The sequence below is a fragment of the Podarcis melisellensis genome, assembly GCF_964234715.1.
Source record: "Podarcis melisellensis genome assembly, chromosome: 4".
Taxonomy (NCBI): domain Eukaryota; kingdom Metazoa; phylum Chordata; class Lepidosauria; order Squamata; family Lacertidae; genus Podarcis; species Podarcis melisellensis.
Window position 1 is genome coordinate 46,249,092 of NC_138531.1, and position 14,108 is coordinate 46,263,199.

General features: G+C 39.8%; 1 protein-coding gene across 1 annotated transcript in view; it reads right to left on the reverse strand.

The window, feature by feature from the left end:
* The window catches only part of CFAP47 (cilia and flagella associated protein 47), a 200,419-nt gene that overhangs the window by 147,790 nt on the left and 38,521 nt on the right, over positions 1-14,108 (reverse strand). The window contains exons 24-30 of the mRNA XM_081908931.1: positions 13,364-13,523; positions 10,890-11,085; positions 8,427-8,639; positions 6,023-6,123; positions 4,987-5,112; positions 3,281-3,491; positions 1,553-1,759 (exon numbers count right to left, since the gene is read on the reverse strand). Coding sequence (XP_081765057.1) covers positions 1,553-1,759; positions 3,281-3,491; positions 4,987-5,112; positions 6,023-6,123; positions 8,427-8,639; positions 10,890-11,085; positions 13,364-13,523 — 1,214 coding nt within the window. The remainder of the gene's footprint in view (positions 1-1,552; positions 1,760-3,280; positions 3,492-4,986; positions 5,113-6,022; positions 6,124-8,426; positions 8,640-10,889; positions 11,086-13,363; positions 13,524-14,108) is intronic.

A 14,108-nucleotide genomic window follows, 5' to 3' on the forward strand; every position in this document is an offset into this window, starting at 1 on the left:
ACGTCCCTTACTCACTACAATAACCTTATGACAAATATAGAAAATTGCAGTATTAATTTCAGTATATTTCACTAGATGTTTATAATGAAAAAGTATTCTCAGTCTGTATGTGTAGATTTCTTTGTTTAATAAGGCAGACACATTTTTCTCCTTTTAAAGGAATTGCTTAAGTGTCCTATTCCTTTGTCTTACCCAGTCAGCAGTCACAGTCAGAATTAAACATCCTTATCAGCATTTCCAGCCAAGGTCATTTTGCAATCTAATTCATAGTTACTGAAATTTGTATTTGAGTGAAACATGGGGTAATAAGTCAATTTTATTAACTATATTGGGCAATTTCTATATCAAAAGAACTTTAATGTGGCCACAGTGGCCTATTTTTGATGCTAGACATTCATATAAATCTTAGCACACTGCCTTCACTGCAGAAACTTCCACATTTGGCTTCGTTGGACCTGAAGAGCTCTTGAACATATGATGCAATTCACAGACTGTGAAGACCTGAATTTTTTTATTTATTTTTTTTTATTATTTTTAACTATGTATGTTGAGCTGCATCTGTGCCTTTCACCATTTGACCTGCTTTTGCCAGGTCGAATGAGGTCTCCCTTGTGGAAAGACTGGCATGAAGAAAGCGTTAAGCAGTTTAGCCTTATTTTATAACAACATTGCAGCCAGCCAGGAGGAGTGCATTTCACAACTAGAGTACTATAACTGAGATGGTCTTTTGATGGGTCCTAGACCTCTTGAGGGCACAAGAAGAAGGGGACAACAGAGGACGAGATGGTTGGACAGTGTTCTTGAAGCTACAAACATGAGTCTGATCAAACTGTGGGAGGCAGTGGAAGACAGGAGTGCCTGGCGTGCTCTGGTCCATGGGGTCATGAAGAGTCAGACACGACTAAATGACTAAACAACAACAACACAGACCTCTTGCAGCTGGAAGTACAAGGAGGCCCTCCCCAGTAGATCTTAGGTCACATAGGGGAAGAGTGGAATGGGGAGAAGTGCTCACTCATATAATAGTGTCTCAATCCATTTAAGGAGATACTCAGTCCTCAGATAACCAGGTTCCTAGCTGCTTAGGGCTTATACATCAAAACCTTGAATTGTGCTCGCTAGTTAACTGCCAGCCAGCACAGATCTTTGAGGGCTGCTGTTCAATTGTCCCTGAGGACCAGACCTAGCAGAACTCTGGCAGCTACATTTTGCACTAGCTGCAACTTCTGAACATATTTCAAAGGCAGCCTCACAGAGAGCACCTTGTAATAATCTAAAAAGGAACAGCTGTAGCTGGAAATAGGCACTTGGTGCTACTCAAGCCACCAGGACTTCCAGCAGCTGTGAACCTGCCCCATCCAAAACAGGCTGCCTACCTAATTCCCAGATTCAGGAACCACAAATCCGCAGAACCTCAATCTTGCTAGGATTCAGCTTCAGTTAACTGGCCCCCATCCAGCACACTACTCCCTCCATACGCTGGTCAAGCATGGCTTAGGAATACTTTTCAGCTAGACAAAACATAATGGCAAAATATCTTTAAAGCACTCACCTGAGAAAAGTGATCATTGTAGAATGCTGCCAGTGAAGTTGCACCACTCGCTGTATGGGGTCGCATGGCAACGACTGGCTTGAACTAATTCCAGGCAGCAACTGCCCACTCAAATGGAGCAGCAGATCATAAATTGTCTTTATATCTTTACCAAGGTTTTGTCTAAGCTTTTCATCAGATGGAGCCATTTGAATTTTACAGACATCACTGAGCAAAGAAATAAAAACAACTCTATTTCATTATTAAAAGCAAGCTAATATTAAAACACATTAATGTGATAACTCTCTGGTTAGAGATTTAATTATGAAATATGTACTTCACTGTAGTGATTCTGGTGCTCATCTAAAGACACCAGTGTACATATAGAGCTCTGGGCCCTAATCTATACACAAACACTATATAAAATGCATCTCTGTTGGACTGTTGGATTGTATTTCTGTCTTATCTGATAAATTAAGGAATAAAAACCATATCAAAATCAATTAGTTTATCTATGTGCTGTTAGATCATTAAAACTCTTTTGACAGGTAACTAGTAATAAATCTTTCAACAAGGAAGCCCTGCTTTACAAGAATTCTATTGCCTTCCATTGCTATTTTTATTCTAGATTTATTTGATCAGCATTATTATTATGTATCCCTCTTAAATTTATATGTAAATATATATATATATATTCAAAAGAACAACTTGAACATCCCTACTAGCAGTCCATGTTCAGGCAGGAAGGTAGAGCAGAGATGGAATGGCACAGTTGAAATCTGTGCCAAATCATACCACACCACTGGCATTCAGTTTTTGACACACATTTTCTTTCAGCCACCAGGCCCTATAAACTTCCCAAGATCTTAAAAAGAGAACTGCCAGCCAATCTTTTAAAAATTAAGGAAGTATACAAATTAATGTTCATATAGATAAAACAAATATAGTATATATGGTGCATGAATATTTTCTGTTCCTCCTCAGAATATAAGTAGTGACAGAATACCCAATGGAGCTAGACATAACCTGTGCACATGTATACGTACAAAATGTCCCAAATTTAACATTTACGATTATTTAACCAAGTTACTTTTTGTTTAGAAAATGCATCTGTTGGGCTGTAGTGAACCTCCACAAGTGAAGAAAATTAATATACAACTGTAAGCCTTTCTAGCTAATGGAAGACAAAGGCAAATAAGTAAAAAAACAAAAACACCAAGGTATAAAGCTATCAAGCTTTGGGTAGTGTTTTTAGGACCCTGGGAATAAAGTGACTCAAGGAGAGCATTTCAGTCAATGGGTGGTATTGAACTAAGTTTTAATCAGAGTAGACCCATTGAAATTAATGAACACAATTAAATTAGCTGCATTAATGTCAGTGGATCTACTCTGAGTAACACTTAGTTCAATACCACCTGCTATACCGGTAACTAGAGGAGAGCAAACATATTATATACACTCATTTTTTATTATTTTAAAGAGATATGGTGATCAGAAAGTTAGCCTGTAACCAAATCAAGGCACACATAAAGCTGTGTCCCCTTTCATGCCTCATTACAAAGGTCTTCATTATTTTGCTTAAACTAGAGGTGTATATTTGTGGCTTTTCCTCTCCCAGTCTTCAACCTCCTACCAAGATCTCAGTAAAATTCCACTGCAGGTATTTTAGTAAAACAGTTCTTTTAATCAAACGAAAAAGACATTCACTGTTTAAAAGGTAGGAAGTGTGAGAAAATAATGAGCTAGTACCGTCTTAAAGAATGTGGAATGGAAATGGGATTTGGCCCTTTAGACCAACCAAAGAGAGTAAACCAATTCTGAACTGCTGAAATGACTTTCTCATAAAAAGCATACTCCTCTGTGCCTTCATCAGGAAAAACCAATAATTCAAATTTGGTTCTAGCACGTCTAGTTGGATAGGTAGATTCACTCTTCAGCCTTTCAAGAATCTTTTCCAATTCTGCAGAAAAATATCTGAATTTAGTTGTAATTATACCACTTCCTAGAACGCAAAGTAGTAGTAAGCATTTACTTTCTTATACATTTGATTTCTGCTGGAAATAAAACCAAGGACTTCGGGTGGGTTTGTACACTGTGGTGGCTGATTAGTAGCTACACTACTTTGAAGAAATCATTAGCTATCAAAGCAGACCAAATCAACATATAGCTCCATATTGGAACATAATTAATTAGATCAGCTGATAATAAATGCACTGACATTTCTTCAGTTCCACCATACGTTTGTTGGTATACTAAGTAGAGATGTGCACTCATCACAAAATTCAGCACTTCAGAAAACAGCCCCAAATCAGCTCAGGCTGCTTTAGAGACTACTCAGCACCTCAGATGTGAATCTCAGTTCAGGAAAAACAAAGCATTGTGCCTTCCCACTAACATAGGTAAATCACTCAAATTACTAACCTTATTTCATTTTCTTTATGACAGTCTCAAATGAAATTTGCAGGTGTATGATTCCCTCCTAGCTGGGTAAAAGCTGGCAAATTCCAGGCAAAGAGGTGCTGGCCACGTCTAAAGTTTGCTTTTGGGCTTTTTATTTTATTTTTTTAAAGGAAAAAATCTCTTTTCTTTTCGACAGAATCTGGTTTCATTTGTAGGTGTGGTATGCCATTGTGGGGATGAATGCTGCCAAATTTCAAAAGGATATCTGCACTAGTTTTCCTGCAACTGCAGGCCTTAACAGTTCTGAGGTAGTTAAAATCCCCTCTATTGTTTTGTGAGTTTCACCTGTTGGGTAGAGCATGGAGCGATGCTGCAGGTTCAATCCCTGTATGGGACAGTTGCATATTCCTGCATTGCAGGGGATTGAATTATATGTTCCTCGGGGTCCTTTCCAACTCTACAATTCGATGATTTTCAAGCAAGTGCCAATAGCAGAACTGAATCCCTCCCTCCCTCAAAGAACTGTGGTTGGCCAACCCTGCTAAAATCATTCCCTCTGAATAGAAGCCAGATTGTCGATTTCAAAACTACTGCTGGATTAGACTAATGGTCCATCTAGTCCAGTATTTATTTATTGTTTAATGTTTAATATTTGGTCTTTTAGGGTGAACCCACATGACAACTAATAAACTAGCTCATATTCTTTTTCTCAGCAGCAGCATCTGTTGAAACATTCTAATATTGATTCCCAAGAATGTGATATTTGTTTTGATATCCTGTCCAGGAACATACATAAAATCCTGATTAGCATAGTTAAGTCAGTTTTATTTGTTGTATTAGTAGGGCCATAGCCACTGCATAGCACATCTCCTAAACAAGGATACCTCTTAAACCTACAGGTGTCTGTAAACCTATATAGCTATAGCTATAGCCATGCTGCAGGATTTGGAATCTTACACAGAAGCTAGTAACTTCAGACAAACCCTGGAAATCTAAATTGTCATGAACAAACATTTCTAGCCCTCATGGTTGTAAAGAAAGCCTGTATATTATACCTGCAAGAGAATCTTCAGAGTTGGTGATTCTCTCAAAAGTACCAGAAGATATTTGCGAACATGATCCTGGAACATAGCATGGATGCTGCAAAGTTTCTCCAGTGCTGTAAATTATCTCATTACAATCTATAAATTTGATTAAAATGTAACATTACACGTTTTACAATACTTTCTGCAATTAATGAGTACAAAAGCAGTCATATTCCTCCTCCTCAAAATACTAGTTTGGGGTGGCAGCTATGCAGCAACAGGATTGGTAGGATTAACTGGTGTTGGCTGAGAGTGGAGCAGTGGGAATGAAGAAGGAAGTGGTGGTCCAGGAATCTGAGAGGAGAGCCCTTTCCAACGCTAGAGGTCGCTCATATTGCTGCTTCTCTTGATGCAAAATTTATCCAAATTGTAAAAAGTGAAGAGGTGACTTGCAAAGCAGTCAGCTCCCTTCACCCCGCATCAATTTCTCAGCAGCATCAGGGAAGTCCCGACTGGAGGCAGGGAAGGAAGGGTGTAAAGGGGGGGAAAGCACATATAAACAGCTGACTGGGGTATGTGTGTGGATGGATGGAAAGGAAGGGGATGAGAGAGAAGGGGGGGAGGGAGGGAGAGAGAGATTGTGGAGAGTTACCTCACTTTGTATGTGGAGAACCAGCTTCCATTTACCGCTACTGATTTGCACCTTCTGCAAATTTATTCATTCTTGATTTACTCATTGATCCTCCTCTCTCTCTCTCTCTCTCTCTCTCTCTCTCTCTCTCTCTCTCTCTCTCTCGCTATCTCTCTATCTCTCTCTCTCTCTCCTCCTGCTTATTATCTGTTTTTCTTCATTTGAATAACACTGGGCATTTTAAGTTTTCACTGCTACTCTTTCCCACCCACAGAAAGTATCAGCTTGTACAGGAAATACAATTGAAATGCTGTTTGGTAGCCAAAGAAAATTAAAAGCCCTTTTTAAGGATAATCTCACTACAATGTGTTAACTATGATAAGCATTTAAGCTATCCTTTAAAGTTTCTAAGTAGATAAAACCTTCTCTGCTCACCACTTCTCAGGGTAATTTGTTGGTTGGTAAGGTGGCATGCCAGGTAGGGATACACAGTAAGGAGGCAATTCTCTGCCGTAGCAGACACCTGAAGCGGAAATCTAGAAATACAACAGGAGGTATTTTCAATTAACACATTCAGTTTCTTTGGTACCAGGGCCCCAAACTGAAGACTGCACACATTGTAATGCAAGCATGAGAAACCCGTGACCCTTCAGTAGTTGTTAGACTACAGCTCCCATCATCCCTGACCAAGGGCCACCCCGGCTGGGGGTGATGGGTGCTGGAGTCCAACAATATATTGATGGCCCTTTTCAATGAATACATTCATATGTCTGCACATAAACACTTTCATTCATTTTAGTAGAAGGGAAGGGAATAAACACACCAGGCAAAAGACAAACACAGCAAAGCAAATTCTGCCTAAAATGGGAAGCCTGTCATAATACCTCCAGAGGAAATGTATGTATGTAGCTTGAGGAAAGCTGAGCTATGGAACTCCTTGCCACAAGGAAAATCCTTGTACAAACAATTTAGAAATTTTGTAAGACAGATTAGATATTAGTAAAAAAAAATGATGTAATTGCTAGCTGACTATGCCAAGCTCTGCCTCAATCTTGTGACTAGTGGCTTTCAGTAATTTTCAGCCCTGAGGATAGAAAGCACGTTTAATGTGCTTAAAGACAGACAAGTCCCCAAATGACAGCATCACCTGCTTGTTAAGCTTTTCAGGAATTTATGCACTCATAATCAGGTTTGTTCTTTTGCTACACCTTTAAGACCATGGGTTGGGAAAACATCTCTAGAGAGCATTTATGGCATAATTGCTGGTTGTTTTAGTCTTCTGGTCCCTGACATTATTTCATGGGATGGGTTTTTAATGTTTTCTAGAAATATTTATCCATTTTGTTAGGCATCTGGGGAAGCTAAAATTCTGTGGGGTAGAAATATAAATTTTATACTGTAATTGTGCATCATGAATATACAAAAGCTTATTTTAAAACAATACTAATTGAGCAACACTCCAAAAACAGGGCATAACTATTAACTCATTCCTGGTCTTCAGGTTTCACTTTATTTACCCAGGCTTTTGTTAATTTATTTATTATATTTATATCCCACCTCTTCTCCAAGGAGTTCAAGGTGGCATGCACACTTCTTTTCCCTCTAAATGTTATCCTCACAACAACCCTGCCAGGTAGGTTAGTCTGAGAGACTGTGACAGGCCCAAGGTCACCCAGTGAGCTTCTTGGCTGAGTGGAGATTCGATCCCTGATCTCCTACGTCCTAGTTGAACACTCTCACCACTTGATGTCGGAATGCTTAATGTTCAGCAACAATATCTGAATCAGTGTTTACTGAATTCTTATTACTTCTTTTTAGCATGCTTTTATTGTTTGTGTTATAATGCTAATGTATGTGTTGCACATAGCCTTGACCTCCTTTGAAGGAAGCACAATTTATAAATATATTAATATAAATAAATAAAACTAGGAAACACCCAAGAAATTACAATGGTGAGAAGGAGTAGCAATCAGCTACATGCTTGCGCACCTCCCTCTATTGCTGTTTCTTTTCTAACTTCACTACCAGCCCACAGACCCACCTTCCAGGGCTATTCTTCTAGAAAAAGAGGTGCCAGAACTCACCATAAACACCTTCCTTTTTCTCTTAGAATGGCAATGGCAGCCACCTGAGAGCTGCCGGAACTCACCTGAGAGGTTCTAGACCCCACCTCAGAACTGAGTTCTGGCGAGTTCCCCCTGAAAAAAAAGCCCTGCCACTTCTGTCTTTCATGGCAAGGAGAAGGAGAAAGTGTAGCTGGAGGCTCCAAAAGACCAAGATAAAAAGCAGTCGATATAAAGAGTTTTTGTGCTGAGCATGCCCCATTCCTTGCAACTGTCTTCTTGTTTTTTGTCTCCCCTCTCCCCCTAGTCCTGGCACCTGGTGTAACTCTCCTGAACCTATTTCTATGCCAGAATGAACTTGAGCTATGCTGCCACACCTCCTATTAAAAAGACTACACAATGTCACTTTCCTCTTCAGTCCCACTTCTGCAGGTGAGTGGGAAAGAGGAAACCACTAGTGAAAAGGTGGGGAGCTATCCCCTCTTCACTCAGGTGGATGGATTATTTGGCCACTTCATTGGCTCAACGAAGTTAGGTTTCTTTTCCTGCAGGCCACCAAAATCCTGGAACCAACACTGGGTCACTCGTTCTTTGGATTTCTCTCTATGTAGTAAAGAAACCATTTCAAACAGTAGCATTTCAAATGAGATTTGCCCTCAAGACATAATCTGACTACATCCTTCTCCATTTTTTATACACTTCCCCTCAGCTAAGTAACATCTTTTAAGAATTTTCCCAAGTTATCTCTACACATAGAAATACCTAAATGTGACTACCTGTTCTTTTCTCCATCAACAAAGAAGACATTCTTCAAAAAGGAAATTGGCTTTGAAGAACAGAAACTGACATGGCAGGTAAATCCAATATTGTTTCCTTCTGATGTTACTTGAATTACATTGCCATTTGGAAAATCCACTGTTAAAGGATTAATCTGATGAACATCCTCTCCAGAGTCCAATTCTGAAATTTCAACTTGCAAGACTGTCGAACTAATAAAAAAAGAAGAAGCAGCAAGATATGTAGTCCCAAAGGATCAACGTAACAAAGTTGAAGAATATATTTTCACAGTTGTTTTCAGAGAAGTACTTTAAGGAAAAAAATACATTTTATAATTAGCTGTCAGATGAGAATCCTTTGAGTAAAGTAACAGCTAATTTGTATTAAACAAGCACTTCTTACTTGGGAGTTCATAAACAAAAGGTGAAGGACTTCAGGTTATATTAAATCTTATTCATAATTTTCAAAGTTTATACTTTTACATTATCCAGCTTCTTGAAGAGTAAAATTTAAAGTAACACCAAGCTGATTTTGCATATTGCTTTGTTGAGTCCTTTTGCAAAGCCACTTCAGCTAGGAACACCATTTAGTGTTTGTACAAAGAACAATTTTCAGCAAAGTCAAGGGCTTGAACACTCAGTAGAACTTCCTTCTTCAAGTGGAAAGGCACAACCCCAAGCTATATCACAGCGATGTCCAACAGGTTGATCACAATCAACAGGTCGATCCCTGAATCATCGTGGTCAATCGCGGGCTCCCTTTAAATTGTCGGCTGCACTTAGAATTGTGGTGGAAGTTTCCGCCCCCGCCACCCTCGTTCTGTCCGTGAAATGGGCGATCGTTTGTGATACTTAGCTTATCTCTATTACTTTGCCTGGTTGTTATTGTCACAGGCTTTTTAAAGCGTTTTATGACCCCTCCCTTACTTCAAAAAAGCTCAACAACTTTCTGTTCTGCCAGCAGTATATCACAAGCTGATACCCTGTTCAAGTTCTAAAAGAGGTTTATCATGTGATGTGACGAGTTCTTTAACAAACAAACATCCAAAGCCCTCCAGGGCATGCATAAATAGTTCCTTAGATCCAATTCATTCTAAATAATAAAGGAATGCGTAGATCAAAAACCTATAAAATCACCAACTTATATATTTTGGTGAACACAATCCTACAATTAGCACAATCCTACAAGGCTAGTTGAACCTCCACAGCACCAAACCCCCCCCAAAAAAACCCCAAAATTTTGGCAGCTGGAGCTTAAGTAACATCATAGGCTAGGTAGTAAATGGTATATAACTAAATTGCAAACAGGTCTCAGATGTTCCTTACGAAATCAAATTCTAGATATGGTGCTGTGTGCAAGCAGAGCTGTCCTGGCAGCCCTATGGATGCTACAGAAAGAGCCTTCAGAGGACCAACTTCCCTTTCTGCTTAACTCAATGAATTTCCAGGGGAAAAAGCCTGTAGCATGTTGAAACAGTCCAGCATAGGCTTAGATGAGATGATGTCTGGTCCTGAACCAGCACACAACGGGAGCTGATCCACCATCAAACCAGGATCTTATATGTTGACATCCATAAGTCCAACTTGTTTGCTACAGTGGTTCGAATTATCGTTTTATACATGAGCAACTACTCTGCAGTCTTGTGCTTCATTACAGCAGTGGTGGGGAACCTCCAGCCCACAGGCCTAATTAAGAACATGGGGCCTCAAAGGTTGGCCCACCTTTTGGGTGCATACTTACTGTATCTTCTCCATGTTTGGCATCATAAGCCATCAGGCACTGGAAAGTTGAAAAACAATTCAAGCCACAGTGGAAAAAAAAAAGACTCAAGAAAGCACTCTCTGTAGGCATGGCTTGAATTGGCACTTTTTCAATTAGGTACCTTTTTTCTGATGCCATGCAAAGTGAAAAGGCGGCACCAAATTCAAAAAGCTCTGCTTCAAGCTATGGCTACAACAGAAGAATTTTCATTTGCAATTGTGACTTGAAATTTCTGTCACCTGGTGTCATCATATTACCTGCCCACCTGTCCAAGTGGCCTGCAGAGGATTTTCACTTCTGCATCTGGCCATCTGCTCTGATCCAATGCCATACCCTGTCTCACAACAAATTACTGACACATAATAAGGGATAATTAATTAACCCAAGATCCCTAATACATATTATTGTAAGAATTAGGAAATGCGATGTAGGTGAGCCTGTCTCACAGATAAACTATCCTGCAACTTCACAATTTGTTGCAACTGTTTTTCCCCTATTCATTTATCAGCAGCACAAGACATTATTTTGAAAACAGAAGGTATAAATTAATCTCATTTTTTTAAAAAAAAAATGCCGCTTCCTCTCACATGTATAAACTCACCCTTTAAATTAATGAGAGTTTTACAGAAGAACTCCAATAGGGGAAAGCAGTTTATACTTGATTGCAACTTAAACTGTAATTTAGGTAAATTGTAATTTACCTTAAATAATCCTGAGGAATTATACAGACATCTACCCCTGTTTCCACATTGAGAGGAACCGGAGTCAGTATCACGAGCTGAGGCTCAAAGTTGATCTTGGATGATGTCATGGACCCAGATAAAGTGACTATTCGGTAAACAGACACATCTTCATTCAGAAGAACTGGCACTTGAGCTGTATAGTCCCCAGCCCAATCTGGGGGGGGGGGGAATGTAATGGTTATTCATATTAACATAAATTAAGTGTGCTTTTTAAGCAGCAGATTAGACTAGATTCTTGCTAAGCATGCTAAACTGTAGAAATCTGTAGCATTTCTGTTGGATTCAACTTTATATACTACATTTTCTATGTAATGGAAAACAGGGGTCCAAGAAGGATTCAATAAGGATATAGCATTAAAGCAATGAAAATTAACCATAAAATCACATTTTAAATGCTTGCTGAAATTTTTAAAAAGCAGTCACCAAACACATGAGGGTCATCAAGGAGGGGCGTGCCTGATCTCAGCTAAGAGGTCCAAAGAACTGGACCTAGAATGCTGAACACACAGCATGTGGTAGATATGAATAATGCATGGGAGTCATGGGAACCAGTAACAGGGACTCCCTCAAAGATCTCAGTGATCGGACAGGGGTATCATGCACCTAAGTTGTTATGAGTTAAGAACATTGATTGATTATTGGAGGCCAGTGCAAGTTTTTAAGCAGTGGAGGTATGTGCTGGAGGTAACTACCGTATATTTTGCTCTATAAGACTCACTTTTTCCCTCCTAAAAAGTAAGGGGGAGATGTGTGTGCGTCTTATGGAGTGAATGCTGGCTGCGCAGCTATCCCATAAGCCAGAACAGCAAGAGGGATTGCTGCTTTCACTGCGCAGCGATCCCTCTTGCTGTTCTGGCTTCTGAGATTCAGAATATTTTTTTTCTTGTTTTCCTCCTCCAAAAATTAGGTGCGTCTTGTGGACTGGTGCGTCTTATAGAGCGAAAAATACGTTAACTAGTCTGGCTGCAGCATTTTATACCAGCTGGAGGTTTTCGTAAAGGGGCCCAGCCTTTATGAAGGGCAATGACTCACTTCAAAGATCTTTACCATTTACTTCATTCTTGCCAAGTTTAAAAGATAACATACTCTGTTTGACAACTTTTGATACAACATCAGTAGTGAGCAAGTTCACAATTAATATCTCCATAGGCTCCTCACTGATACTGCAGCACATCCCTTAATGGCAAGTATCACTTATATTTGACACAGGCTTGTACTACTCTTCATCTAGTCAAGCAAAAACTGCTGCCCAGCAGCTAGGTATGAGAGCCTTAGAGCAGTGGCGTAGCATGGGGGTGCAGGGGGGGCCGGCCGCACCTGGCACAACATCTGGGGGTTAGGGTTAGGGGGCGCAAATCCACGGGTTAGGGGGCGCAAATTACTTGCCTTGCCCCGGGTGCTGACAACCCACCCTACGCCACTGCCTTAGAGACGGTATCTTTTTCACCTTTAATTGACATATTACTATCATCAAAATGTATGAATAAGTAGGCAGGACAGGGAAATGTGGAGTAATTATTTTTGCGGACTTACTGAATGGCTGATTTAGCAGTTAACCTGCTTGCACCAATCTTGATAAAACTACAGCTCCCTGCACCTACACCTCTTTTTTCAAATACACACTTTGTGATGTGCCTATCACTAGCCCTTATCATTACTGAACTTTCCAACATAAAACAACAGAAATTGTTCTAAGTAAGCAAGGAAAGTGCTAAGACCCTATTTCTCTTTGTAGTGTCTCTATCAAACATTCTATAGATGCACAGCAAGCAAAGTTTTCGACAGGCTGGCTTTGAAAAGAGAGAGGTGAGTTCACAGCTGTACTAGTAGGAAGTTGAATTTAACTTTATCCATGACACAGGCCTAGTCTCGAGAGACTTGTAAGCCCTTGACTATGTCAAATATGTTATACAATAAAGCAGCAATGTCTGAGGCTGCAGCAAAGCAACCTTGACTGCCTTCTCAGTATTTCCCAGACCGAAATCCAGTTCCTGCATGGTGGAATGTGGAGCTCAACAACTATCAGCTGATTCATTCTGGCTTGCATATTTGTTTCAAGATAGAAACTGATGTTTCCCAAACACCTATAAACACATTGCAAGTACACTTTTCATAAGACAACAAATAGGAGCAATTAGAATTCTTCTGAGCATCAGCAAATTAAATTTTGTTCAGAATCAAGTCAACCTCCCTAGCTTATGGTTGTTTATGCATACAGAATTTACAACTTGTGTTCTTCTGGTACCAATCAACTACTTTGCAAACATTCATTGAAAATTGTGTTTGCTTTAAAACAGAATAGGAAATATAAATGGTGGTGCTGCTTTTCAGAGTCTTCAAAACCCTTTCAAAGGAGGAAGCTTAAACATACAGCATTAATTTTAAACACAGAAAGAGAGAGCAAACTGAATCAGGTTTGGGGGGATACTTACATGGACAGAAGCATATGGTAACAACTGTAGATTGGCCTGGATAGAGAACTCCAGTATACAAACTAAATTTGAAGATGCCTGAATCTACTGCTTTGCCAGCAGCATCAAGATCAAATCTCCAAGTAATCTGTTTCTTTGAGACATTTTTCAGGTGTAGCTTCTGTAGAAAGATGTGGAGGAATAGAGCTGGATCATTACTTTCATTATTGTAGCAAGATATACTTATCTATTTTTAATTACCATTCAGGAGACTGGAGTCCACAAAGTCATGTACCACCACTCAGATTTCAAGTTTATGTTCCCAAAACCTCAGTAGCAGTCCAAATGATAGCATAGTCATGCAGTCGTCCTCCTGATACCAGTGTTGCTATAGCAGTTGCTATTCCTGCTGGCAGACCTGCACATTCAACTTTGCTGCCAATCTGTGCCACCCTAGACCTGTCCAGGAAAGCTGCGGTAAAATCAGTGTTGGGAGGGCAGCCCCACAGCTCCACACCCCACCGTGCTACAGGAAAACTTCAGGAGCAATACTTAAATATATCACGCAAAAATAGTGACATCAGGATGTCATCTAGGTATGGATGGAAACAAAACCCTTGAGTCTGGAAATATGTTATCAGGGCAACAGACAAGTCCATGAAAACTCCTGGAGCTGCGGCGAGTCGTAAGCAAAGTATTTGATATTAGAAGTGGAACTAGTGGTAACAAACTGGAAAAACCATATGTGGCCATCCTTCCTTGAATG